The sequence below is a fragment of the Hypanus sabinus genome, chromosome 25, assembly GCF_030144855.1.
Source record: "Hypanus sabinus isolate sHypSab1 chromosome 25, sHypSab1.hap1, whole genome shotgun sequence".
NCBI lineage: Eukaryota > Metazoa > Chordata > Chondrichthyes > Myliobatiformes > Dasyatidae > Hypanus > Hypanus sabinus.
The window spans coordinates 34,606,777-34,634,188 of NC_082730.1; the positions used below are offsets into that span (position 1 = coordinate 34,606,777).

General features: G+C 43.0%; 1 protein-coding gene and 1 long non-coding RNA gene across 3 annotated transcripts in view; one reads left to right on the forward strand and one right to left on the reverse strand.

Annotated features, from left to right (window-relative positions):
* Positions 1 to 9,191: 9,191 nt before the first annotated feature.
* LOC132381161 (peptidase inhibitor 16-like) overlaps positions 9,192 to 27,412 on the reverse strand; it is a 30,894-nt gene continuing 12,673 nt past the window's right edge. The window contains exons 5-6 of the mRNA XM_059950447.1: positions 19,810 to 20,532; positions 9,192 to 13,209 (exon numbers count right to left, since the gene is read on the reverse strand). Of these exons, the coding sequence (XP_059806430.1) occupies positions 13,109 to 13,209; positions 19,810 to 20,532 (824 nt within the window). The 3' untranslated portion in view covers positions 9,192 to 13,108. The remainder of the gene's footprint in view (positions 13,210 to 19,809; positions 20,533 to 27,412) is intronic.
* LOC132381162 (uncharacterized) lies at positions 13,114 to 22,416 on the forward strand. Of its 2 annotated transcripts, none has more exons than XR_009507960.1 (3): positions 13,114 to 13,233; positions 18,150 to 18,285; positions 21,574 to 22,416. It is a non-coding gene; the product is annotated as an uncharacterized LOC132381162 (long non-coding RNA). The 2 variants fall into 2 exon arrangements; XR_009507959.1 differs by lacking the exon at positions 13,114 to 13,233 and adding an exon at positions 18,434 to 18,505 and having other exon boundaries at positions 14,965 to 18,285.

The window sequence follows — 27,412 nt, forward strand, 5'->3', positions numbered from 1 at the left end:
CTCTACCTATGTCTTTCAATATTCAAATACTTCCATGATATCTCCCCACATCCACTCGACCTATGTCTTTCAATATTCAAATACTTCCATGATATCTCCCCACATCCACTCGACCTATGTCTTTCAATATTCAAATACTTCCATGATATCTCCCCACATCCACTCTACCTATGCCTTTCAATATTCAAATACTTCCATGATATCTCCCCACATCCACTCTACCTATGCCTTTCAATATTCAAATACTTCCATGATATCTCCCCACATCCACTCTACCTATGCCTTTCAATATTCATACTTCCATGATATCTCCCCACATCCACTCTACCTATGTCTTTCAATATTCAAATACTTCCATGATATCTCCCCACATCCACTCTACCTATGCCTTTCAATATTCAAATACTTCCATGATATCTCCCCACATCCACTCGACCTATGCCTTTCAATATTCAAATACTTCCATGATATCTCCCCACATCCACTCTACCTATGTCTTTCAATATTCAAATACTTCCATGATATCTCCCCACATCCACTCTACCTATGCCTTTCAATATTCAAATACTTCCATGATATCTCCCCACATCCACTCGACCTATGCCTTTCAATATTCAAATACTTCCATGATATCTCCCCACATCCACTCTACCTATGCCTTTCAATATTCAAATACTTCCATGATATCTCCCCACATCCACTCTACTTATGCCTTTCAATATTCAAATACTTCCATGATATCTCCCCACATCCACTCTACCTATGTCTTTCAATATTCAGATACTTCCATGATATCTCCCCACATCCACTCTACCTATGCCTTTCAATATTCAAATACTTCCATGATATCTCCCCACATCCACTCTACCTATGCCTTTCAATATTCAAATACTTCCATGATATCTCCCCACATCCACTCGACCTATGCCTTTCAATATTCAAATACTTCCATGATATCTCCCCACATCCACTCTACCTATGCCTTTCAATATTCAAATACTTCCATGATATCTCCCCACATCCACTCTACCTATGTCTTTCAATATTCAAATACTTCCATGATATCTCCCCACATCCACTCGACCTATGCCTTTCAATATTCAAATACTTCCATGATATCTCCCCACATCCACTCTACCTATGTCTTTCAATATTCAAATACTTCCATGATATCTCCCCACATCCACTCTACCTATGTCTTTCAATATTCAAATACTTCCATGATATCTCCCCACATCCACTCGACCTATGTCTTTCAATATTCAGATACTTCCATGATATCTCCCCACATCCACTCGACCTATGCCTTTCAATATTCAAATACTTCCATGATATCTCCCCACATCCACTCTACCTATGTGTTTCAATATTCAAATACTTCCATGATATCTCCCCACATCCACTCGACCTATGTCTTTCAATATTCAAATACTTCCATGATATCTCCCCACATCCACTCGACCTATGTCTTTCAATATTCAAATACTTCCATGATATCTCCCCACATCCACTCTACCTATGCCTTTCAATATTCAAATACTTCCATGATATCTCCCCACATCCACTCTACCTATGCCTTTCAATATTCAAATACTTCCATGATATCTCCCCACATCCACTCTACCTATGTCTTTCAATATTCAAATACTTCCATGATATCTCCCCACATCCACTCGACCTATGTCTTTCAATATTCAGATACTTCCATGATATCTCCCCACATCCACTCGACCTATGCCTTTCAATATTCAAATACTTCCATGATATCTCCCCACATCCACTCTACCTTTGTCTTTCAATATTCAAATACTTCCATGATATCTCCCCACATCCACTCTACCTATGTCTTTCAATATTCAAATACTTCCATGATATCTCCCCACATCCACTCGACCTATGCCTTTCAATATTCAAATACTTCCATGATATCTCCCCACATCCACTCGACCTATGTCTTTCAATATTCAAATACTTCCATGATATCTCCCCACATCCACTCTACCTATGCCTTTCAATATTCAAATACTTCCATGATATCTCCCCACATCCACTCTACCTATGCCTTTCAATATTCAAATACTTCCATGATATCTCCCCACATCCATTCTACCTATGCCTTTCAATATTCAAATACTTCCATGATATCTCCCCACATCCACTCGACCTATGACTTTCAATATTCAAATACTTCCATGATATCTCCCCACATCCACTCTACCAATGCCTTTCAATATTCAAATACTTCCATGATATCTCCCCACATCCACTCTACCTATGCCTTTCAATATTCAAATAATTCCATGATATCTCCCCACATCCACTCTACCAATGCCTTTCAATATTCAAATACTTTCATGATATCTCTCCTCATTCTTCTAAACTCCAGTGAGTACAGGCCCAGAGCCATCAAACATTCCTCATATGTTAACCCTTCCATTCCCGGAATTATTCTCATGAACCTCCGCTGGATGCTCAGCAATGCCAACATATATTGTCCTAGATATGGGGCCCAAAACTGCTTACGATGCTGCACTATGCCTTTATAAAGCCTCATCTTTACTCTTACATTCTAGTCCTCTCGAAATAAATGCTAGTATCGTATTCACCTTCCTTACCACTAACGCAGCCTGCAAGTTATCCTTTCGGGAATCCTGCACAAGGACTCCCAAATCCCTTTGCAACTCAAGTTTTTTAAATTTTCTCACCATTCAGAAAATAGTCTATGCCTTTCTTCCTTCTACCACAGTACATGACCAGACGCTTCCCCCACTATATTCTATCTGTCATAAAGCACAGTAAAAATTTTAATGTCATTACATCATCATGTCTGACCAGCCTCTTAAACAGAAGCCCAACTCAGTGTTGGTGGCTGTGAATTAGGTACGTTTCCACTCATTACATTACCCTACAGAGCACTCCCCAGCCAGAAATCACCACAACTGGCATTGTGAGCCTGTCCCAGCTCTGACGGTCTGCTCGGCTCGCATCTTAAGCTCTCCAGGGGGAGGTCTTCTGCCACATCCAGAGGTGTGTTGACATGCTCATGTCATGATACCAGGGACATGGCAGTGCAACCCTCCAAATCTTGGTGGGCCAGTTTAAGGCAATCTTCCAAAATACAGTCAGGTTTACCCCTCCTATCTGTGATTGAAGTCTTTTCTCTTCATTATAAAATGCAGATCAGGCCATCGTAAAGGGGCCCAAGGGGGATGTTGGTGTGTGTCATGGCGGACAGAAACAAACAAGGTGGAATATAGGTCAACAGGAACCCAAGACTGATGGGAGGTAGGAACTGAGTTTACTGAGGAGCGTGGAACGCTGTTGAGGGGGTGAACAGGCAGTTGCGACATCGGGAATAAAATCACCCGGCACTCCTAACGCTGCCGGTAAGCCACCTCAGCTGTGGACAACCGCAGGTCCTCTTTTGGAGTCAGTCTGTGCCACAGCAGGATGCGTGGGAGACCATCGTGCCGACACTCATCGGTCAAAGGAGTCCTCGGAGCAGTCTTTAAGGAGAGGTGAGACCACTTGCATAGGTCATTGGACTGCAGGTGATACGCTCTGGTGTATCGCCTAACACCGAGGTTCTGGGCCATGGCAGTCCATAGGTTTGCTGTGAATTAGGAAGCAGGGGCGGCAGTCGGGGGAAATAGCAGAGGAAGTGACAAACTGAGCAGCCCATGTCTGTGATCGTCGTCAATGCTAGAGGGATGACTTCTGGCCACGTGGCGGTATAGTCCACCATGGTAAGGAGGTGTGTGAAACCGTGGGTGGGGGGTTGTTGGGGGGGGGAGAAGACTGACCAGGCCCACATTGACATGGTCAGACCATTGCTAAAGGATGTTAAAAGGTGTCAGTGGTGTCTGAACATGACAGTTAATTTCCGCCTGGTAGCACTCAACAAGGGCTGGACGCCAATCACGCACGCCCTTTCGAAGATAGTGCCACAGAAAATTTAGAGCAACTGTGAGGCATTCCACCCTAGTTGTGAGAGGCTGTGAATGAAGTTAAACACAGTCCACCTCCAGTTTGTGGTCACAATGTGACGAAGGTGACTGGTTGAGACATTGCATAGGAGAGAAACCCCATCTTCCCCGGACTTAATGTAAGCCAACCGCAGGCCCGTGACTGCTGTTGAGTAAGCCTGGAGCTCTGGGTCAGTAACTTTGTTAGCTACCATGCCAGCGTAGTCTCACTGGCCATGAGAGGCAATCAGCCACAGCATCACTCTTCCACTTGACATGTTGTACATCAGTTGTGAACTCTGATATGTAGGCCAGGTGGAGATTCTGCCATGCAGACCAAGAGTCTGCTATTTTGGCCATCGTGTGCACAAAGGGTTTGTGATCAATGAACGCTGCGAAATGGCGACCCTCGAGTATAAAACAAAAATGGCAGACAGCCAGATTGGGGCCGAGAAGCTCACGGCCAAACACACTGTACTTCCTTTCGGGGCGACGGAGCTGCCGGCTGAAGAAGGTGAGCGGCTGCTGTGGTGAACTACATATACCTGTCTGGACATGCCCCCCGCTGACTGCTCCTGTGGCTCCTCCCATAGACCCCTGTATAAAGGCGATCGAGGCCTGAGCCCGGCCTCTCAGCCTCCAGGATGTAGTATGGTGGTCACTCACTGCTTGTTCCTTCTTCCAGTCAATAAAATTGATGCACCATCAATAACTCACACTGAGACGTAAAGGCGAGATATTGGCTTTTTCCAGCAACCTCTGACGCACGTACACTGACCTCAGTCCTGTAACGAAGGCATCTCTTACCGGGAGCTCCGCATGCTGTTCCGCCGTGAGCGTTTTGCAGTCACAAGTTCGGACGAGTGTCTGTAGGGCTCGGAGAAACTCGGCGCTTGACTCTCCAGGCCGCTGTCGTCGCGTAGCTAAGCGATGTCTTGCGTAGACGGTGTTCACCGGCCGCAGGTACTGTCTTTTGAGGGCATCCAGTGCTCCTTCGTATGTCGACAGGTCCCTGATAAATGAATAAAATTTTGGGGTGACCCTCGAGAGGAGAATTCTGTGCATGACAGCAGGGTCAGTCACACGAACCTCCTCCAAGTATGATTGGAAGCATGCAAGTCAGAGTTCAAAGGCAAGAGCTGCTTCAGGGTCTTGGGGGTCCAAATCCAATCTTTCCGGATGTAACATGGTTTCCATGTTTTAAAACTTAGTCAATAAAATCCGATATCTCGCCTTTACGTCTCAGAGTGAGTTATTGATGATGCACCTGTGTTTGGCTGAGTGTGGACTATCAGCCATTTTAGCAAGCTCCCTATAGTCCTTCACAGGTGCAATAGTGAGAGCTATGAGAACTTGGTCAGGCATTTGCTGCATAAACAGTTCTTTAAGTATAAAACAGGGATGGTGACTTCCCAGGACAGACAGCTTGTGGTCCATTAGCTCTGAAGGCCTAGCATACCCCGTGTGCAAGGTGAGCAACTGTCTGGCATGCTCAGACTTTGATAGTCCAAAAGTCTGTAATAGGTAACTTTTCAGCATGCAATATTTTTCATGTTTGGGCAAGTGTTCAAGCAGACTTGCCACTCTTGCTGCCGTGGAGTTACTGAGCAATGCTACTACATAGTGTCATCCTTGGAGATTTCTCACAGTGCAAATTAGGCCTTGGGTTGTACAAACCAAGCGATGGCATTTCGCTCCCTAAACTCTGGCAGTTTCAAAGGCACTGCATGGCTGACATGTTGAATAACTATGGAATCGACTTCGAGCATTGAGGTCACCAGTATAGGTTTTTATAAATAAAATGGCACTGGTGTTTTAAGTTTAAGGGAAACTCTTTTAATATTGATTCTCCTCTTAAACCGACCCCAAATCAATGTATAAACAACACACACAAAATGCTGGTGGAACACAGCAGGCCAGGCAGCATCTATAAGGAGAAGCACTGTCGACATTTTGGGCCAAGACCCTTCGTCAGGACTAGCTGAAAGGAAAGATAGTACGTGATTTGAAATCAATGTCAGTGCTTCTGAATTATGTATGTTTCCACCCATTACATTACCCTACAGTGGCACCTTGTGAAAGGCCTTCTGAAAATCCACGTAAACAACATCCACTGATTCTGCTTTGTCTATCCTGTGTGATATTTCCTGAAAGGATTCCAGCAGATTTGTCAGGCAAGATTTCCCCTTAAGGAAACCATACTGACTTTGGCCTATTTTATCACGTGTCTCCAAATACCCTGAAACATCCCTAACAATGGACTCCAAAATCTTCCCAATGACTTAAGTCAGGAGCTAACCAGTTCTTTAGAGTCATTCCAGAATCTAGTGTTACTATGCCTCCACAATCTCTTCAGCTACCTCTTTCAGAAACCTGGGGTGTGGTCCATCTGTTATTCCTCGGAGGATTTACGATCGAAGGAAATAAAACGGCTTAAAGGCACTGACCTTTCTTTGATGAAACTTTGTATCCAACCCTCTGCTCTTCTGGCAGAACAGGAGTTATCATGGATACTCGTTACTAATTCCTCGTGCGAAGATTAAACAAAGGTCGAATCTGGTTCACCGTCAACACCAACTTTCCATATCCTTCGGGATTTTTGAACTCCAATGAATCTTCACTCTCCACTGACCGAACTGGCAGTATTATAGCGAAACTGCCGGCAATAACCTTTGAGACCTAAAACAGAAAGTAAACTCCACTTTTAAACAAAACTGCGTCATAATATCGGAATACGCAGCAACATGGAGTCACTGGTGAAATCAGCCACGAACTGCCCACATCACAGGGTGGGGTTCTCCTTTTATACCCTGTTGAAAAAAAACTATCACATGACCTCTACTGGCGGGAAAATGACGTCACTCCACCATCACAAGACCATTACCTCATCTCCAGCATAGCCTCAATTACATCATGGTCACGTGACAGGTACAAGATACCCATGGGTACGTAACATAGTTTAACGTTAGAACCCCAAAGCTCCCCCTCCCATGCATAAGCAGCAGCAAGACAATGACCCCCTCACGCCCACCAGCAAAAAACATCAGTAAAGGCACAAACCTGCAGTACCCGAAACACTACTCATTCACCTGGTAATTCAACATACCACAGACTCTCTCTCTCCCTAATGAGGGAAAAAGAGATGTCGCCATTTCACAGCAAGAGGGGAGACATGACAAACAACTCGCTGATTTACGATGTTAAAATTCTGTTGCATTGCTTTTTCCGAGCTCTGTGCCTAGAGAGTCGGCCCCAGAAAGGTTCAGATCTCTGAACACACAACCCACAGCAGCTAACCCACTGCTCCCAATTGGTTCCCACTGTTCTCTAACAATGCTTCAGTCAGGGACACCAGCCTATAATCAGCACGTCTCCAGAGCCTGGAAAATCCAGAACCCTGGAGGTGCACTGGTCTTCCAGGTTGTGTCCGTGGGATATCAAAAAGCGGCTCGTCGCGAGGCCCTGTGGGAGGGTGGTGAGGAGGGAGCGCTGTGGGAGGGGCGGTGAGGAGGGAGCGTTGTGGGAGGGTGTTGAGGAGGGAGCGCTGTGGGAGGGGCGGAGAGGAGGGAGCGCTGTGGGGGCGGTGAGAAGGGAGCGCTGTGTGAGGGTTGGTGAGGAGGGAGCGCTGTGGGAGAGACAGTGAGGAGGGAGCATTGTGGGTGGTGCGGTGAGGAGGGATCGTTCTGAGGGGTAGTCAGGAAAGGAGTCAGAGTGTAACTCCAAGGTCTTCAAAACTAATCAAGATTAGTCAGGATTTTCTTTGTTTATTTGGAAAACTATTCTGCTTAATTGGGACAGGAGACTGTTACTGAACAGTTTCTAGCTAACGTCAGTTGTGTGCAGTCTGTTACCAATAGTCAGTACTCCATGCTTAGAGTGAACAGGTTTTAAATAGTGCAAGTTGCATGTGTTTGTGTTCAGAAAGCAGTGATTTATGTCACTGATAGTTGGCAAGAAATAAGCATTTAGGCAACTCAGAACTGTTTTGCTCACTGGCAGTTTCACGCATTCAGACTTGGAGATGCCAGAAACAACTGGGTGTGAAAATGAAACCATTTCACTTCTTCAGCAAGTTAGGAACTATGAAGAACTTGAAGGTATCGACAATCATCTGGAATGTTACAATGACAATGAAGGTCTGGAGGATGCAATCATTGAAAGCATTATCTGCATCAGGTGTCTGCGCTGACTTTGTTCATTTACAGTCAATCTAAAGAACCTGACAGCATGCACTGGATGAGTTCCTCTGTTGATAAATATTAGGAGATAGAATAATCGGTAGTGTTCTAATTTGTTCTGTATTTCATTTAAATACATAATTTTTCCCCTAGTTTGTCTTTTTATGTTTCCATGGGGCTTCAGCTAATTGGGGCAGCAACTTAATTGGGCCAAAATGTACTGGTCCTGATGTGTCCCAATTAACCAGTATCCACTGTATGTATACTATATTCCATGTCAGAATGTTGAAGTGAATGTCTTTTTAAGAGAGTTGCTTTCTGAGTCAGCTGGGTAACTGTGAAACTAGTACACACTGCAAGCCAGATGTGTTAATTCTGGAGCTGATACTAGGGGTGGCCAATCTAGTGCTTTGTCCTGGATGCATCGCACTTCTAACCTATTGTTTAAAACTGCACCCATCCAAGCAAGAATGTCCCATTACAGCACTAACGTGTGCCTTGGAGATGCTGGAAAATTACAGTGGTAGTAGTGGGGGGTGGGGGGTTCTAAGGCTACATCCACACTACACCAAATAAATCTGTAACTAAAGCCTTTTCTCTTCATTTTTACCGTCCGTCCGCACTAAAACGGTGTTTTCATCCCCCGAAACTGAAGTTTTTCTAAAGCGCCCTCCAGGGTGTGTAAATTTGAAAATGCCACTTGGGCAGATCAGTGTGGACGAGGTAACCGGAGAAATCTGGAAACGCTGTCATGAAAGATGGTGATGGCATTTCATTGTTTTCTTGAATGCAACCTAACAATTTCAGAACAGACGGCAATGAGACTGAAGCCAGAAGAGTTAGAAATGTACTCATCAAATACTTTGACCCATAACTTACTGAATAAATAAGTATACTCACTTTGCCTTGTTTTCTGTCCTTGCTTGTATGAAGGTGGTTTACCTATTTATGCAAGTACTTCTCTGACAATAAATGTGTAATAGCCTAATGTAACATTGTATGGAAATAATACTGATGCAGACATGTTTTATACATTTAACAAGGTGCTTTATTAATGCAACAGAGTTAGTCAGTTTTTCAATGTTCGTTGTCAGCTGGGTCATACTGTCCATGAACTCCCTGTCGGTTGCCTCCATACACGCCAGTATTTGTTTTTTTTTAGTTTTAAGTCCTCCTGCTCGAGAGCCAACAGCTGCCTGTCATTTAAGTTTTTCTAGTCTGTAACTGAACAAACACGGACTGTCTTTTACAGCAAGATTCGACACCAAACATGTTGCTTGCTTTCGGTAGATGTGTCCTGCGCATGTGCAGTAGGAGATGATTCGCCGAAATATCCGTTTCAATGTGGACAGAGATATTTTTTAAAACGCATAGTGTGGACACCTATCATTTTTACGTGAAACTGGCGATTTCAAAATTATCCAGTCTAGTGTGGATGTAGCCTACGTGCAAATTGGTCTTTGCAGTGCACCAAGTTTCTGATCTGTTCTTTTCACACAGTGGTTGGGCCAGTAACATCACAGCCTTTAATCTGATTAATCCCTGTGAATGAACTGACTGAATCAGAAGCAGAGGCTCACATTTACAAACTGATGATTTATTTGACAGATTTTCACTTTTTATTGCATCATTCACAAAAGGGGAATCTGATAGTAATTTGTGATATAATTTCATAATATAATAGTAAAACTAATTTACATTATAGCATAAAAATTAAAACAGAGTTCATCTAAACATAATTATCTCCAACAATGTAGCTATTAAATTGTTTTTAAATGTAAATTTGTTATCTTACTTATTAAAGTATGATAATGAAGTTAAAGGTATATATTCAACCATATGTATGTTGCATAGCTAAACTAATACTGAGCAATCTGACTGAGCCCACATCAGAACGGAACTCCATCATATCCAGGATGCATCCCCAATAGTTGACATTTTGCCTGTAGCTTTCAAGGGGAAAAGTTCCAACAGTAGAAATTAATTTGTTTCTTTTTTGACATTCCAGGATGTTTTGGGAGCATCAAAGATCCCATTTTACTCATCTGAAACTGCAATTTAATGGAAGTTCATAGAGAAGAAAATGGAAAAATTGGCAAAGGAGATCCCTCAATTCTTACTGGCTTGAATCCTTTGTACTTCTAGTGCTATTTAATGCATTTACTCTTAAAGATTTCTTATCTGATGCAACTATGCTTAAAGAGCATCAGTCAATTTTATTCCAGGCATGAATCATAAGAAAATTAACTCAAATATTAGAAAGACCAGAACAATTATTTTCTTAAAACCTTTCAGAGGTTTAAATTACATAGGTTGATTCCAAAACTGAATTTATTCCCCAATTATGGGTTTGTAAAAGGTTTAGAGTTCTTGAAAAAAATATCATGGTGTTTATGAATTTCTTTAATTCAGTAATTCTTTGTGGAAGTACTAAGGCATAAAAAGAAGAATGTCAAATCTGCAGACTTACCTATTTGTCAGTTCACCAAGGTTAATTAGAGTCACATAATTATACAGCACAGAAACAGACCCTTGGCCCAACTGGTTAATGCCACCCATGATGCCCCTCCTAGCGAATCCCATTTGCCTGCAATTAGCTCATAAGCTTCGAACCATTTCCTATCCTTGTACTTGTCCAATGGTCTTCGAAATGTTGTTACTGCACCTGCCTCAGCCACTTTCTCTGACAGCTGATTCCACATACAGTACATACCACCCTCTGTGGAAAAAGTTTCCCCTCAAGTTTTTATTAAATCTTTCCCCATTCACCTTAAGCCTATGCCTTCTAGTTCTTGGTTCCCCATCCCTGGGAAAAGAAAAACTGAGTGCATTCACCCTAATTATGCTCCTCATAAATATTCATTGAGGACCTTGCTCATCATCTTCATCTCTACATATACAGTAGCAGCCCAGTTTAGTCTTTGAAGGGCCCTGTCCTCTCCCTATTCTTTTCCCTCAATATACTTATAAAATCTCTAGATTCTCCTTAATATTCTCTGTCAAAGTCATCTCATACTCCCTTTATTGCCGCCAAATAAAATGCCCTTCTTGAGAACACTCCTACACCTCCTTCTCGCTTCTAGGGATTCACTTGATCCCAGTGTGCCTGTATCTGACCTGTGCCTCCTTTCTCCCGGCCAGTTCACAATTTCTCATTACTTCATTACTTCTATATCTAGGAAGAACCACCCCAGTCATGCAACAATATATTATGTTTTGTGACCTCATACCAGATTGTCCATAATCTCCTCATACCCCACCCATTGAAGCTGACATCTAGTTCATCCGGCAGCAGTTTAGGTCAGGATGCTGTAATGGTTCATACTTCAGCTGCGGGTTCCTCCTACTTTGCTCAACACTGCAAATGACGTTTACCTTGTCTTCCTGTTGAGCTTTTTGAAAAGAGGCACCTATTTAAAAAGCCATTGACCTGAAATCTGAATTCTTGTTTCTTTCTCCACAGATGCAGACTGCTTACAGATTTTGTTTGTTTTATTTCAAGTCGAGTACTTCACAAAAGCTGTGGGTATTTTGTTCTTGAGACCATTTGATTACCTTTAACTGGAAACTCATTTAAATGTTCACGACAGCCTTCAAGCACTACTGTTACAATTATTTCCACCCCTCCACCTCCATCACCCTCCTCAGCTGTACATCGTCGATACAAGTTATTTAATTATTGTAACCACTAATCTTGGAGAGGTCTCATCAATAAGCTAGTAATGTATGAGGGTCAGGGGCCTTGTTACTCTGATGAATTAACTGGAGAATTATCCCCCTGGATTATAATATTCGAACCTTGAAACTAAGAACAAAATATCAACACCAGTTCAGCATTGAGATTTGCACCTTTTTTCTGGTTTCAAGATGAAATGACAAAATGAAACCTTAGGTTAGAAATCTGGCCATTTTGTACTCCCAATAATTAACCTAAATAATCAGAATCTGAAATATACAGCAAGACAGCCCATGGATAGAGTGAACCATTAGCTGCTCATCTAAAGTGTCCTTGAATTGAAAGTAATAACTTCATTGACATGTCAGCCTCACTAGAATAATGAAGTAGGTTAAAGGACCAACGGTATTGGAATGGACATTTATATTTTCATGTATTCTCACTGATGGCAACACTGAACCTTTTGTAAAAATAACAGTACATTCTGTACAGACAGCTAGAAGTTTAAGAATAAAAAAGTATATACTGTAGATTTTATGTACATCAACAGAGAAATTAATTTGACGTTTGACTTAAGTTGTTCTGTTGTTCAATTAGCTCCTCTCAGTAATTGTGATTTTACTTCAAATTATATCACTGATATGAACTTAATAGCAATATCTTAATGAGGATTAAATCATTTCTATGAAACTTTCCATACCTTTAAGGCTGGAAAAATAGGAATAGTATAGAAATGGCAGCTTCAGATTATCTCTTGGTGTTCATCAGATTTAATCAAAACATGGTAAGCATTGTGCTCGAGCTCATATACCCCTCACGTGTTTGCTATTTGTAAAAGCAACATTAAAGTAATATTCAAGTTAAATCCATTTCAAAAGCTTCAAACATTAGTTGCTAATCTATCAATAAAACTGAATACATTTCAGGAGCTGATGTTCTGGTCTTTAACAACACAAACAAAACACTGGAGGAACTCAGCAGGCCAGACAGCATCTATGGAAGTAAGTACAGTCGACGTTTCGGGCCGAAACCCTTCGGCAGGACTGCCTGAAACATGAACTGCACTTTTCTCCATATGTGCTGCCTGGCCTGCTGAGTTCCTCCAGCATTTTGAGTGTGTTGCTCGGGTTTCCAGCACCTGCAAATTTTCTCTTGTTTCTAGTCTTTAAATTCACTTTAGATTTTATAACTGTGTAGATTTCCAGCCAAAAAATTTACTCATTCAGAGATCGCCACGGAAATTATTTGATTAGGAAGTTATAATTAGAGTTCAAACACTATCTTTAATTTTACACAGAATACAACAAAACCAATACTGTGGTGAATATCAGAAAAGTACTTGAGCCGACTGCTGAGATCCTGCTGGCAACGGAACTATAGGGCAAAGTATCTGTCGAAGAATACAGTAGAAGTAGTAAGTTGTTTGTATTTTAACGTGAAATAATGACATAACTTCTTGTTTTTAAAAATACTGAGAATGGTATAATTTTAGCAGCTGTGTTAGTCACTGCTGCCACACCTGGTTCACAGTTAATACAAGGAAATTCACTGAATAATAGCCCTAAACAAAGCACTCCACCTATCTCTACTTTTGCTGAATTGGTTTATATTAGTCATCCTTAATAACGTTACATTACTAATTTAGATCAGATCTGAAATCATACTTTTCGTGTTGCTTTCGTATCTGAATAAGGAGTTGCATTTGTTACTTGAGCTTAGTATCCCTGTCATTGAACTAACTCGGCAGAAGACTGAATATGGGTTGCAGGAGTTTGGGTAATTAAATTTACGGGACAGCCTGAGATGGTTCCAGAATCTGCTAAAATATAAAAGCAAGGATGAATACTGAGGCCTTTTCTGGCATTGGTCAGACCACATTTGGAGTATTACAAGCAGTTTTAGGGCTCATATCTAAGATAAGATGTGCTGGCATTTGGAGAGAGTTCTGAGGAGGTTCACAACAATGATCTCAGGAAGGGTGAATGTATAAAGAACATTTGGTGACTCTGGGCTTGTACTCACTGTGGAATGATGGGAACATCTCATTGAAACCTGCCATATATTGAAAGCAACACACACAAAATGCTGGAGGCTGGCAGCATCTGTGGAAATGAGTAACCAGTTGACGTTTAGACAGAGACCCTTTGTCCGGACTGAAGAAAAGAAAATGAGAAGCCAGATTAAGAAGATGTCAGGAGGGGAGGAAGAAGTACAAGGTAGTAGGTGATAGGTGGTAGTAGGTGAGGGGGACGGGTGAAGTAAGGAGCTCGGAACTTGATTAGTGAAAGAGGTAAAGGGCTGGAGAGGGGGGAATCTGATAGGAGAGGACAGAAAGCCGTGGAGAAAAGGGAAGGGGGAGGAGCACCAGATCAAGGTGATGAGCAGGTAAGGAGATGAGGTGAGAGGGGGAAAAGAATAGGGAATGGTGAAGGTGAGGGAGGGGGCAACTACTGGAAGTTGGAGAAATCGATGTTCATGCCATCAGGTTGGAGGCTATGCAGACGGAATATAAGGTGTTGCTCCTCCAACCTGAATGTGGCCCCTCATTGCCGCAGTAGAGGAGCCCATGGGATTGACAAGTCGGAATGGGAATGGGAAGTAGAATTAAAATGGGTGGCCACTGGGTGATCACACTATTTCTGGCAGATGGAGCATAGGTGCTCAGCAAAGCAGTCTCCCAATCTACTCTGGGTCTCACTGAGATACAGGAGGCCACACCGGATGCAGTAGATGACCCCCAACAGACTCACAGGTGAAGTGTTGCCTCACCTGGAAGGACTGTTTGGGGCCCTGAATGGTAGTGAGGGAGGAGGATTCCGTCTGGGTAGCCTCCAACCTGATGGGATAAACATCGATTTCTCGAACTTCCAGTAATTGCCCTCCCCCTTTCCTTCACCATTCCCTGTTCCCATTTCCCTCTCTCACCTTATCACCTTACCTGCCTATCCCTCTGGTGCTCCTCCCCTTTTTCTTCTTCCATGGTCTTCTGTCCTGTCAGATTTCCCCTTCTCCAGCCCTGTATCTCTTTCACCAATCTACTTCCCAGCTCTTTACTTCATCCCTCCCTGCCTCAGTTTCACTTACCACCTACTACCTTGTACTTCTTCGTCCCCTTCCCCTCACCTTCTTAATCTGACTTCTCACCTTTTCACTGCGGCCCAAAACATCAACTGTTTACACTTTTCCATAGATGCTGCCTGGGCTACTAAGTTGCTCCAGCATTTTGTGTGCGTCGCTTGGATTTCCAGCATCTGCAAACTTTCTCTTGTTCATATATTGAAAGGCCTAGTTAGAGTGGAAATGGAGAGGATGTACCTAATAGTAGGAGAATCTAGGACCAGGGGACACAGCCTCAGGAAACAAGGACATCCCTTTAGAACAGAGTCAAGGAGGAATTTCTTTAAGCAGGTGGTGGTGAATCTGTGGAGTTCATTGACACAAAAAGCGGTGGAGCTCAAGTCATACTTAACATGGATATTCATAGGTTCTTGATTAGTACGAGTCAAATATTAAAGGGAGGAGAATAGGGTTGAGAGGGAAAATAAACCGGCCATGATTGAAGGGTAGAGCAGACTCTATGGGACGCATGGTCTGATGCTGCTTCTGTCTAAGGTCTTCATGTTTCTTTTTGGTTTAAGATCTTAATTGCTACTCCATCAGAGTCTTACAAAGTGTGGGTACATACAAGAGATATAAGATTAAGCATGAGTTGATAATTGATAAAATACATTCACCACTTGTAAATATCTGTACTGGTGCACGAGGTTGACATGTTTTTTTTATTTCAAGCATATTTTGATGGACCTTTCAATGTTTGCAGAAGACATGATGTTTTTTAAGCTCTGGTCTGTATTTCTCTCTACTGAAAACATGGAAAAAAATGGGTTGGGTATGCTAACAGACAAGCAACTTTATTTTGACAATGACTCCTCATCCCTGATTAATTGTTGAAAACTGTAATGATAATAAAATGAGAATGTTAATTCATTGTTTTATGAAGAGCAAAACAATTAAGGTCAATTATTTACTTTTCCACAAATATTTAATAATTTATGGGAGTAACTGTAGAAATTCAAAACGAAAAGGCAGAGAAGAGGGAGACAAATTGTGCATATTTGTGCAAAAGGATTTTTTAACAAGAGAAAGAAGTAATTTGATAGTTGTTCTTCTCCTCCACGTCTTGTGGTGCATCTGGCAGCAACCTATGCCATTTCCTTAGCATTTATTTGCCTGTTTTTGCTCGACGCTCAACCCAGCACGGATGGAAAGTGTGGAAGGAACCAGCCAGATTCCAAACCGGGACCACTCGCTTCAAAATCCGGTGCGAATGCCGCTACACCACTGGCCAACCAATTCGATAGTGGAGCAATTATATTTATTTATCACTATACCTTTTTGCATTTGCACATATTGTTGTCTTTTTCACATTGTTTCAAATTGGTTCTTTACCTGTCCAGTTGGGTGCGCTCTTTCATTAATTCTGTTCCCTGTGCATACTTAATGGTATGGTTATACTTATATTAAGATCATACAATTTTACTTTTCTTCAAATTATAAAAATAAAACCATATGATTTTCTATTTTAAAGTATTGTGTGGACATGGAAGCAGGACGGGGAGGGGAAAATGCGAAATGATAGGAGAAGACTGGAGGGGGAGGAATGAAGCTAAGAGCTGGAAAGGTGATTGGCAAAAGGGAAAGGATCATGGGATGGGAGGCCTAGGGAGAAAGAGAGGGGGAGGGTTAGCACTAGAGGGAGATGGAGAACAGGCAGAATGATGGGCAGAGAGAGAGGAAAAAAAAAGGGGGGAAAGCTAAATATATCAGGGATGGGGTGAGAAGGGGAGGAGGGGCATTAACGGAAATTAGAGAAGTCAATGTTCATGCCATCAGGTTGGAGGCTCTCAGCTTCACCCCACCCCCTCCGGTCTTCTCCTAACATTTTGCATTTCCACCTCTCCCTCCTACTTTCAAATCTTTTACCATCTTTCCTTTCAATTAGTCCTGACGAAGGGTCTCGGCCCGAAACTTCAACAGTGCTTCTTCCTATAGATCTGTCTGGCCTTGCTGCGTTCCACCAGCATTTTGTGTGTGTTAGTTGAGACATAATAACTGTTGGTGTTTTTAGCCTGAGGCTTCTGTACCTCCTTCTTCATGGCAGCAGCGAGAAGAGAGCATGGCCTGGATGATGGATGCAACTTTTCTGTAACAGTGGTCCGTGGAAGTGTGCTTAATAGTGGGGAGGGCTTTACACATGATGGACTGGGCTGTATCTACTACCTTTTGTAGTTTTTCTCTTCAAGGGTATGTGTTTCAATATCAGGCCGCGTTGCAACCAATCAATATACTCTCTCCACTAAAAGTATGTCAACAATTTTAGATGACATGCTGAATCTTCACAAGCAGAGGCTCAGCCATGCTTTCTTTGTAATGGTGCTTACATGCTGGACCCAGGACAGATCCTCTAAAATGGTAACACCGAGGAATTTAAAGTTGCTGACCCTCTCCATCTCTGATCCCCTGATGAGGACTGACTCATGGACCTCCAGTTTCCTCAACTGAAATCTACAGTCAGCTCCTTGGTCTTGCTGACATTGAGTGAGAAGTTGTGGCACCACTCAAATTTTCAATCACTGTCCTTTATGCTGATTTGTCAACAGCTTTGATTGGGCCAATGACAGTGGTGTCATCAGCAAACTTAAATATGGCATTGGAGCTGTGCTTAGCCTCGCACTCAGAAAGGTAAAGCAAGTAGAGCAGAGGGTTAAGCACACGGACTTGTGGTGCACTTGTGCTGATGGAGATTGTGGAGGAGATGTTGATGCCAACCCAAACTGACTGGAGTCTGCAAGTGAGGAAATTGAGGATCCAATTGTACAAGGAGGTATTGAGGAAAAGGTTTTGAAACTTACTGATTAGTTTCGAGGGGGTGATAGTATTGAATGCTGAGCTGTAGTTGATAAAGAGCATCCTGATGTACACACCTTTGCTGTCCAAATGTTCCAGGGTTTTGTGAAGAGCCAATTTGCCTACCAGTGCTGTGAATTTGTTGCACTGGTAGGCAAATTGGAGCAGATCCAAGTCACTTCTCAGGCAGGGGTTGATCTACTTTATCACCAACCTCTCAAACACTTCATCACTGTGGATGTAAGTGCTACTGGATGATAGTCATTGAGGCATGTTCTTCTTAGGGACCAGTATATCTGAGACTGAAATCACAGGGTCATCAGGAGCTGAGGGAGTTTGTGAACATTCCTCTATTTTTTGGCTTCAAAGCAAACATAGAAGCCATTGAGCTCATCTGGGACTGAAGCCTTGTTGTCACTTCAGTTTCACTTTGTAGGAGGTGATAGAATTCAAGCCCTGCCTCAGCTTTCGAGCATCCTTCTGCGATTCAGGAACTAATGAAGAGTCTCGGGCCGAAACATTGGCTGTGTAGTCATCTCCATAGATGCTTCCTGACCTGGTAGGTCTTTTGCTACAGTATATTACATTTTTCAATACAGTTCTGCCAATTGGTGTATGTAAGTCTTTGGGTAAAAAATAATTCATGTTGTTGTATTTGTGCAAAAAATATATCTTTACCTTTTACTCTGAAATCAAAATTTCTGAAGATTGCCAGGGAACTGAAGTTTGAAGAAAAGGATTCGTACTTGCTTCTTTACTCAGTTTGGAATGGAAGCCAGGTAAGAGGCAAATTCTATGTGGACACAGCTGAACATGCATTTACCTATGGCAGATGCAATGCTGAACCAATCCTCTTTGATTATCTCTGAACGGCTGTGCAATCGGAATCATAAGGCATGATCGAAAGGTGGTTAAAGATATGTGCAGCTAATTTTTGTTCAGAATTTTAGAGACACAGCATGGCAATGGGCCCCCGCGGCCCAACAAGCCCGCATCGCCCAATCACACCCATATAACCAATTAACTTACTAATCCGTACATCGTCGGAATGTGGGAGGAAACCTGACCACCCGGAGGAAACCCATGTGGTTATGGGGAGAAGGTACGAATTCCCTACAGACATTGATGAGATTTGAACCCAGGTCGCTGGTATTGTAATAGCATTATACCAAATGCTACTGTATACTACCGTGCTGATCCCAAATAGATTAAATATTCAATCAGTATTCAAACCACACACACACACGTGTATTTGGCAACTGTTTTAAGGATCTTTAGTCTTGTAAAGTAGACAAGGTTCAATGTACACATACCATATAACAACTACAGCACGGAAACAGGCCATCTCGGCCCTTCTAGTCCATGCCGAACGCTTACTCTCACCTAGTCCAATCGACCTGCACTCAGCCCATAACCCTCCATTCCTTTCCTATCCATATACCTATCCAATTTTTTTTAAATGACAATACTGAACCTGCCTCTACCACTTCTGCTGGAAGCTTGTTCCACACAGCTACCACACTCTGAGTAAAGAACTTCCCCCTCATGTTACCCCTAAACTTTTGCCCCTTAACTCCCATGTCCTCTTGTTTCAATCTCCCCTACTCTCAATGGAAAAAAGCCTATCCACATCAACTCTATCTATCTCCCTCATAATTTTAAATATCTCTATCAATCTATATCTCTACCACTCTGTTAAAGTGCCCTTTCTGAGCAGTAATGATTTATGCCACCATTGTTTGTAAGAATTGCAGTTAGTGATTACTTACACTACAGGTTTAAGTTCTAAACTGGGGCAAGACAAATTTCGTTGGTGTTAGACAGGAGCTTGCAAGGTTTGACAGTAAATTTAGAGCTTTTAAAAGTGAGATAGTTGGAACTCTAGCTCTGCATGTTCTTCTTAGAGTAGAGGGAAAATTATACATACATCTAAACTCACAGAAATTCCATCTTTGTAGAGAGAAGAGTATTCAGATTGATGAGAATGGAATTCACCTGAGTTCAGGAGAATGAAAGTGGGCAAGGAGCAGCTGGAAATGAAAAGAGAAATAACAATGTTAGCAGAGAACATTTCATTTCTTACCATTTTTCTTTGAATCTGTCTTTGTTTTTGACACGGATTTTCTCTTTGACCCAGTCTCTAACTTGTTCTTCTGCTCCGGTACAGATATCATTTCTTGTCTCCGGTCCGGGTTTGACTCTGGCTCTGCCCCTCGCTCCGTCTTGGGGTCAGGATTTGCCTCTGGCTCTGTGTTTGGTTCAGCTTTTGCCCCTGGGGTTGGTTCAGGTTTTGCCTCTGGCTCTGTATTTGGTTCAGGTTTTGCCCCTGGGGTTGGTTTAGGTTTTGCCTCTGGGGTTGGTTCAGGTTTTGCCTCTGGGGTTGGTTCAGGTTTTGCCTCTGGGGTTGGTTCAGGATTTGCCTCTGGCTCTGTGTTTGGTTCAGGTTTTGCCCCTGGGGTTGGTTCAGGTTTTGCCTCTGGCTCTGTGTTTGGTTCAGGTTTTGCCCCTGGGGTTGGTTCAGGTTTTGCCTCTGGCTCTGTGTTTGGTTCAGGTTTTGCCCCTGGGGTTGGTTCAGGTTTTGCCTCTGGCTCTGTGTTTGGTTCAGGTTTTGCCCCTGGGGTTGGTTCAGGTTTTGCCTCTGGCTCTGTGTTTGGTTCAGGTTTTGCCTCTGGCTCTGTGTTTGGTTCAGGTTTTGCCTCTGGGGTTGGTTCAGTCTTGGCTTCCAGCTCTGGTTTTTCGTCTGCCTTCGGTGTCAGTGATAGATGTGAGGTTGTCTCTGGCCCTAAATTGAGATCCCGCTCAGACGCTGTAAAACAAATTAAAAAGACAACTTCTAAGTCTATTTGAAAAACATTTCCTCTCACTTTCGGTGATTCCCCTCTTGCTAGGTAGCTAGATTTGAATGTTGCTTTTTATGAACCAGTCCTAGCTGTACCAAAGTCAGAAAGGGTTTACAAAATCATTTTACTGTGAGGTAAAGCAGTACTTTTCAAAACATTAAATTGTTTCCAGAGGCATGACATTCATTTTAGGGTCATAGAGAAATACAGCCTGTTTCTGTGCTGTTTAAAACTATTCAAACTGTCTACTCCTATTGGCCTGCATAGAGCACACAGCCCGTGATACAACTACCATCCATGTACCTATTCAAACTTCTCTGAAGTGTTGAAATTGAACTCGCGTGCACCACTTGTGCATAGCAGTTCATTCCACACTCTCATGACCCTCTGAGTGAAGAAATTTCCCCTCGTGTTCCCTTAAACTTCTCAACTTTTACCCTTAACCCACAACCTCTGGTTGAAGTCCCATTGAACCTCAGTGGAAGAAGCTGCTGCTTTGACCCAATCTGTATCCTTCATAACTTTGTATTGCTCTATCAAATTTCCTCTCAATCTTCTACATTCTTAAGAATACAGTCTTAATCTTTTGAATCTTTCCTTATAACTCCGGTCCTCCAAACCCGGCAACATCCTTGTAAATTTTCTCTGTACCCTTTCAACTTTGCTTATATCCATCCAGTAGATGGGTTCCCAGAACTGCACAGAATACTCCAAATTAGGCTTCATCAACATCTTATAAAACTTAACATAAATCCTATTTCCTGTACTCAGTGCATTGATTTATGAAGGCCAATGTGCCAAAAGCTTTCTTTACAACCCTTGTGATACTTGTGATGCCATTTTCAATGAATTATGGACCTATATTCCTAGATCCCTTTGTTCTACCACACTCCTCAGTGCCTTACCATTCACTGTGCTGGAGCTACTCTGGTTTGTCCTACCAAAGTGCAAAACCTTGCTTATGTCTGCATCAAATTTCAACTGCCATTTTCATCCCATTTTTCCAGTTGATACTGTTATGAAGGTACCACAGCTCCGAGGGACCGAAAGAGCGGGAGCAGCCCCCTCCTTCCGGAGAATCGCAAGATCGCTATTAATTCAGGTCTTGGAAGTGAGAGACAATGCAACGGTTTTGACTATTTGTTCTTAGAGGCGCCTGTGTCACGTGCAAGTCCCAGCTACGTGACAACTACCATGAACCTGAACACCCTCGGGCCATGTGGGGGTGGAGATTGCATCCCCCGACTTTGATGGACAGCTACAACTCTGCAAGTAAAGATAAAAGCGGACTGCAGGAGGCAGTACCCTAGCGATGCACCAGAGGAACTTGCTCGCTCAATGCTCCCGGGAGAGCTGGAAGCCACTCAACGCCACGTGTGCTCCTAACTCCTTTGCCTGGGGAGCGGGTGGCTGGTACTACCGAGAAGGACTTCGAACTAACAACGGGGAAACCAACGCTCCCCTGATTTTAACGGAGTGGTCGTAAAGACATGGGCAAGTCTTCTTTTCGTTCTCACCGATCCCTCTAAGACACGTGAGACCCAACGATTCCTCAAAAGACTTCTGAATGACTCTATATTTCCAATGGACAAAAATATTATCCCCTCGACAACAGCCGAGATTAATGATGATTATGACTATACCCAGGCTTTAGATTGCGTATTGGTGATGTGCATTATCTGAATGTTTGCATTAACCTTACTTTTGTGCCCCTTTATAAATAAAAACGTTTGAAAATAGTGACATCAGACTTCAACAGACCTCTCTATCTTTGCTGGTAAGTTATCCAGTTACGGGATACGTAACAACTAGTGCAAAACCTTGCTTATGTCTGCATCAAATTTCAACTGCCATTTTCATCCCATTTTTCCAGTTGATACAAATCCCTCTGCATGCCACGATAGCCTTCCTCGCTGTCCAAGCTTGGTTTCATCCACAAATTTGGTGATCCAGTTAGCCACGTTATCATTCAGATCATTGATATAGGTGACAAACAACAAATGACCCAGCACTGATCCCTGCGACCCAGCGCTAGTCACAGGCCTCCAGTCAAAGAGGTGACCCTCTATTACCACTCTCTGGCTTCTCCCATAAAACCAATGTCTAATCCAATTTACTACCTTCAACTGCATGCAGAGTGACTGAATCTTCCTGACCAGCCTCCTATGCGGGTCCTTGTCAAGTGCCTTACTAAAGTCCATGTAGACAACATCCACTGCCTTGCCTTCATCCACTTTCCTGGTAACTTCCTCAAAAAACTCTAAAAGATTGGTTAGACACAAATTACCATGCACAAAGTCATGCTGGTTATCCTTAATCAGTCCATGTCTATCGAAATACTGACAGTATATATCTGGTCCCTTGGAATACCTTCCAAACACTTTCCCTCAAATGATGTCAGACTCACTGGCCTATAATTACATGGTATATGTTTAGAGCCTTTTTTTATACAGCACAACAACACTGTCTATCTTCCAATCCTCTGGCTCCTCCCTTGTCGCTAAGAGGGTCCCATCAATTTCTGCACTTGCCTCCCGTAGCGGCCGAGGGAACACCTTGTCAGGCCGTGGGGATTTTCCCACCCTGATTTGCCTCATGGTAGCAAATACTTCCTCTTCTGTAATCTGTACATTGTCCATGAAGTTGATGCCACTTTGCCTCATTTCTGTAGACACCATGTCCCTCTCCTAAGTAAATATAGATGCAAAGAATTCATTTAAGGTCTCCCCCATCTGTTCTGGCTCCACATGCAGAGTACCATTCTGGTCTTCCACAGACCAATTTTGTCCCTTGCAATCCTTTTGCTCTTAACATATCTGTAGAATCCCTTGGGATTCTCCTTCACCTTGTCTGCTAGAGCAACCAACTTCATGCCTGACTTTAGCCTTCCCTTCCTGATTTCTTTCATAAGTGTTCTTTTTCTATTTCTTATATTCCACAAGCACCTCATTTGTTCCTACTTGCCTATACCTGCTATGCACCTACTTTTTATTCTTAACCAGGACCTCAATAGCTCTTGAAAACCCAACATTTGTTATCTTTACGTTTTATTCTACCAGGCACATACACGGGTTGTGCTCTCAAAACTTCCCACTTACCAAGGACACCTTTGGCAGAAAACAGCCTGTTCCAATCCACACCTGCCAGGTCATTTCTGACACCATCAAAATTGGCCTTCAATTTAGAATCTCAGACCTATTTTTTAATATTTACTTTGAACTAATGACATTGTGGTCACCAGAAGCGAAGTGTTCCCTGACACAAACTTCTGTCACCTACTCTGTCTCATTTCCTAATAGCAGATATCATGCTGTCACTCACTGGGCCTTCTACATACTGATTAAGGAAACGTTCCTGAACACACTTGACAAACTCTATCCCACCTAGTCCTCTTACAGCATGGGAGTCCCAGTCAACATGTGGAAAGCTAAAATCACCCACTATAACAACTGTATGTTTCGTGCAACAGTCTACGATCTCTTGTCAAGTTTGTTCCTCCAAATGGATAGGACTGTTGAGTGGTCAGTAATATAGCCCCACTGACGTTGTCGTACATTTCTTATGCCTCAGTTCCACCCATAACACCTCTCTGGACGAGTTCCCCAGTCTGTTCTGACAGAGCACTGCCATGACATTTTCCCTAACTGGTAACGCCACCCCTCGCCCCTTAAACCCTCCCAATCTGAAACATGGAAATCCCGGAATATTAAGGTGCCAGTCCTGCCCCTCCTGCAACCCAGTCTCACTAATGGCTGCAACATCATAATTCCAGGTGTTGATCCATGCTCTGAGCTCATCCTCCTTTCCTACAATATTTCTTGCATTAAAATATACACAGCTCAAGATACTAGTCACACCATGCTCAACCTTTTGATTCCTGACTTTGTCTGAGGTCTTCCCAACATAAATCCACAACCTCTCCACTAACTGTTCTGAAATTGTGGTACCCATTCCCCAACAACTCTAGTTGAAGCCCCACCATGCAGCATTAACAAATCTTTCTGTTAGGAAATTAGACCCCCTCCAGTTCAGGTGTCAGCTGTCCCTTCTGTGCAGGTCCCAACTTCCCTGGAAGAGAGAAACCCAAAGATCCAAAAATCATATGCACCCCCCTCCCCCCCCCACATCCTTAACCTTGTGATAAACGGTATAATCTTCCTAGTTCTGGCCTCACTAGCACCCGGAGTTCCTGCCCTTTAACTTAGCACCTAACTCCCTGTACTTCTTATGCAGAACCTGTCATTCGTCCTACCCATGTCATTGGTGCCTACATGGACTACAACCTTTGGCTGTTCACCCTCCCACTTTAGAATATTTAGAATAGAATAGCTCCTAATACACTTTCAATCAAACCTCCCCACGTCAGCCCACTGAAGGACTTAGGCAAGTAATAGGGAATATTTACACTAGGGGTAAAGGGGGTTTGAACTCGAGAACCCGGCATCCACCCTGCAAATGGCCTTGTCCAAAAGCTCCTTTTTGGAAAGCCCTATAGGGATACTAAAACAAAAACCTCACACCAGTTGAACAATTTCTTCCATCCCAGGCAGTTAATCTGATAAACCATTCTAGTTAGCCCTTCACTACACTGTATGCACTTTAAGTCACTGTATGTAATGCTGTTTACATTGTAAGTACTTGCTGGTACTTATACATATTTTATCCCACATCCAACATTTAACCTCTAAGTACAATTCTTTATTTTTTTTAATCACTGTTGAATGTTGGTGTTCTCTGTTGCATGCTGTGCCCTCAGCAACACACCACAGCAAATTCCCAATACATGTTCAATATTAATGTGAATAAAGTTGATCCTTGGTTCACTAACCTTGCACAGTATCACCAATATCTTAGAATTACTATTGAACTGGTAACCAAATTAAAAGCTGCACCTGTCCTAATTTGGCTGGAGACATGTCTCTACCAAAGGAGGTGCAAGGGGCTCCTTCCCTCCTCTAGCCTGCAGGTCACCCTTGGGCAAGGTGTAGCACCTGCTTAGCCCCACCCCCCAGCCCACCCGATCAGGGTCACATGAGCCAGGGGAGCAGGAGGTGGATGGTCGTTGGGCAGCTGATGCGTGTCACAGGTCCTGGTTATGTGACCACTCACGCCAGGCAGACAGTCTCTGAAGAGTGTTGATAATGGCTGGGGTCACTCGTCTTGTAAAGACACTGCCCAGAAGGGATTGGCAAACCATGGTCGCCTATGTCATCCGACACGGTACTTAATGAATGAATGAACCTGCCCTAATTAACATTGTAGCAACAACTACAGCATGGTAGAATTTCAAGTCAAGTCAAGTCACATTTTATTGTCATTTCGACTGTAAATGCTGGTACAGTGCATAGTAAAAATGAGACAGCATTTTTTCAGGACCATGGTGTTACATGACACAGTACAAAAACTAGACTGAACTATGTGAAAACAACAGAGAGAGAGAAAAAAACTACACTAGACTACAGACTTACCCAGGACTGCATAAAGTGCACAAAACAGTGCAGGCATTACAATAAATAATAAACAAGACAATAGGGCAGTAAGGTGCCAGTCCAGGCTTGGGGTATTGAGGGGTCTGATAGCTTGGGGGAAGAAACTGTTACACAGTCCTCAGTAATTTGAGTCCTCAGTAATGAATATGTTGCCTCCCATACCATCAAAGCTATCAAAAAGTTTTCCCGTATACACTGTACCCTCCATTCGGTTGGACAAGCACAGCTGCAAAGCTCAAGAACCTCAGCACAATCAAGGCTTTAGTGGCTCATTAATTCCCAGACCCACCGGCTGCCACAATTAGCAGCTTACCTGTCCATCATCTCCTTCTGGTGTCCCGCCTCCCTCCCTTTCTCCAATGGTCCACTCTCCTATCAGATCCCTCCTTCTTCAGCCCTTTTCTACCCATCAACTCACAGCTTCTCACTTCACACCCTCCCCCACCCACCTACCTACCCCTTCACATGGCTTCACCTTCTGACGTGTACTCCTTCCCCTCCCCCACCTTTTTCCGGATTCTGCCTGTTGTGAGGTGGAGATTATGGATTCTTGCTTATGGTTCTAAAGATCTAGTGACAAGTCGTACAGGTATTTCTGATATGTTCCAAAGTTTCAGGTAGCTATTTAAAATGATTATCAGACAAAATATCTGTATTCACATCTGAGATGGTTATTTTAGCCTTGGTCTGGACCAAAGAAGTACGCCCTGATTATGCATTTCTGTACTCTGATTCACTCTTGTTCTTGTCATCTATTAAACAGATAATTCAAATAATTGGCCAGACATTTTTCTTCAAGATTGGACTACATTTCCCATCTCCCACCCCCCCATCCTCATCACATTCTACAGGGGTTGTACTGAGAGCATCCTGAGCAGCTGCATCACTGCCTGGCTCGGAAATTGCACCATCTCGGATCGCAAGACCCTGCAGCAGATAGTGAGGTCAGATGAGAAGATCATCGGGTCTCTCTTCCTGCCATCACAGACATTTACACTACACGCTGCATCCACAAAGCAAACAGCATTATGAAGGACCCCACACACCCCTCATACAAACTCTTCTCCGTCCTGCCATCTGCGAAAAGGCACCGAAGAATTCAGGCTCTCGCAACCAAACTATGTAACAGTTTCTTCCCCCAAGCCATCAGACTCCTCAATACCCAAAGTCTGGACTGACACCAACTTACTGCCCTCTACTGTGTCTATTGTCTTGTTTATTATTTATTGTAATGCCTGTGCTGTTTTGTGCACTTTATGCAGTCCTGGGTAGGTCTGTAGTCTAGTGTAGTTTCTTTTTTGTGTGTTGTTTTCACATAGTTCAGTGTAATTTTTGTATTGTTTCATGCAGCACCATG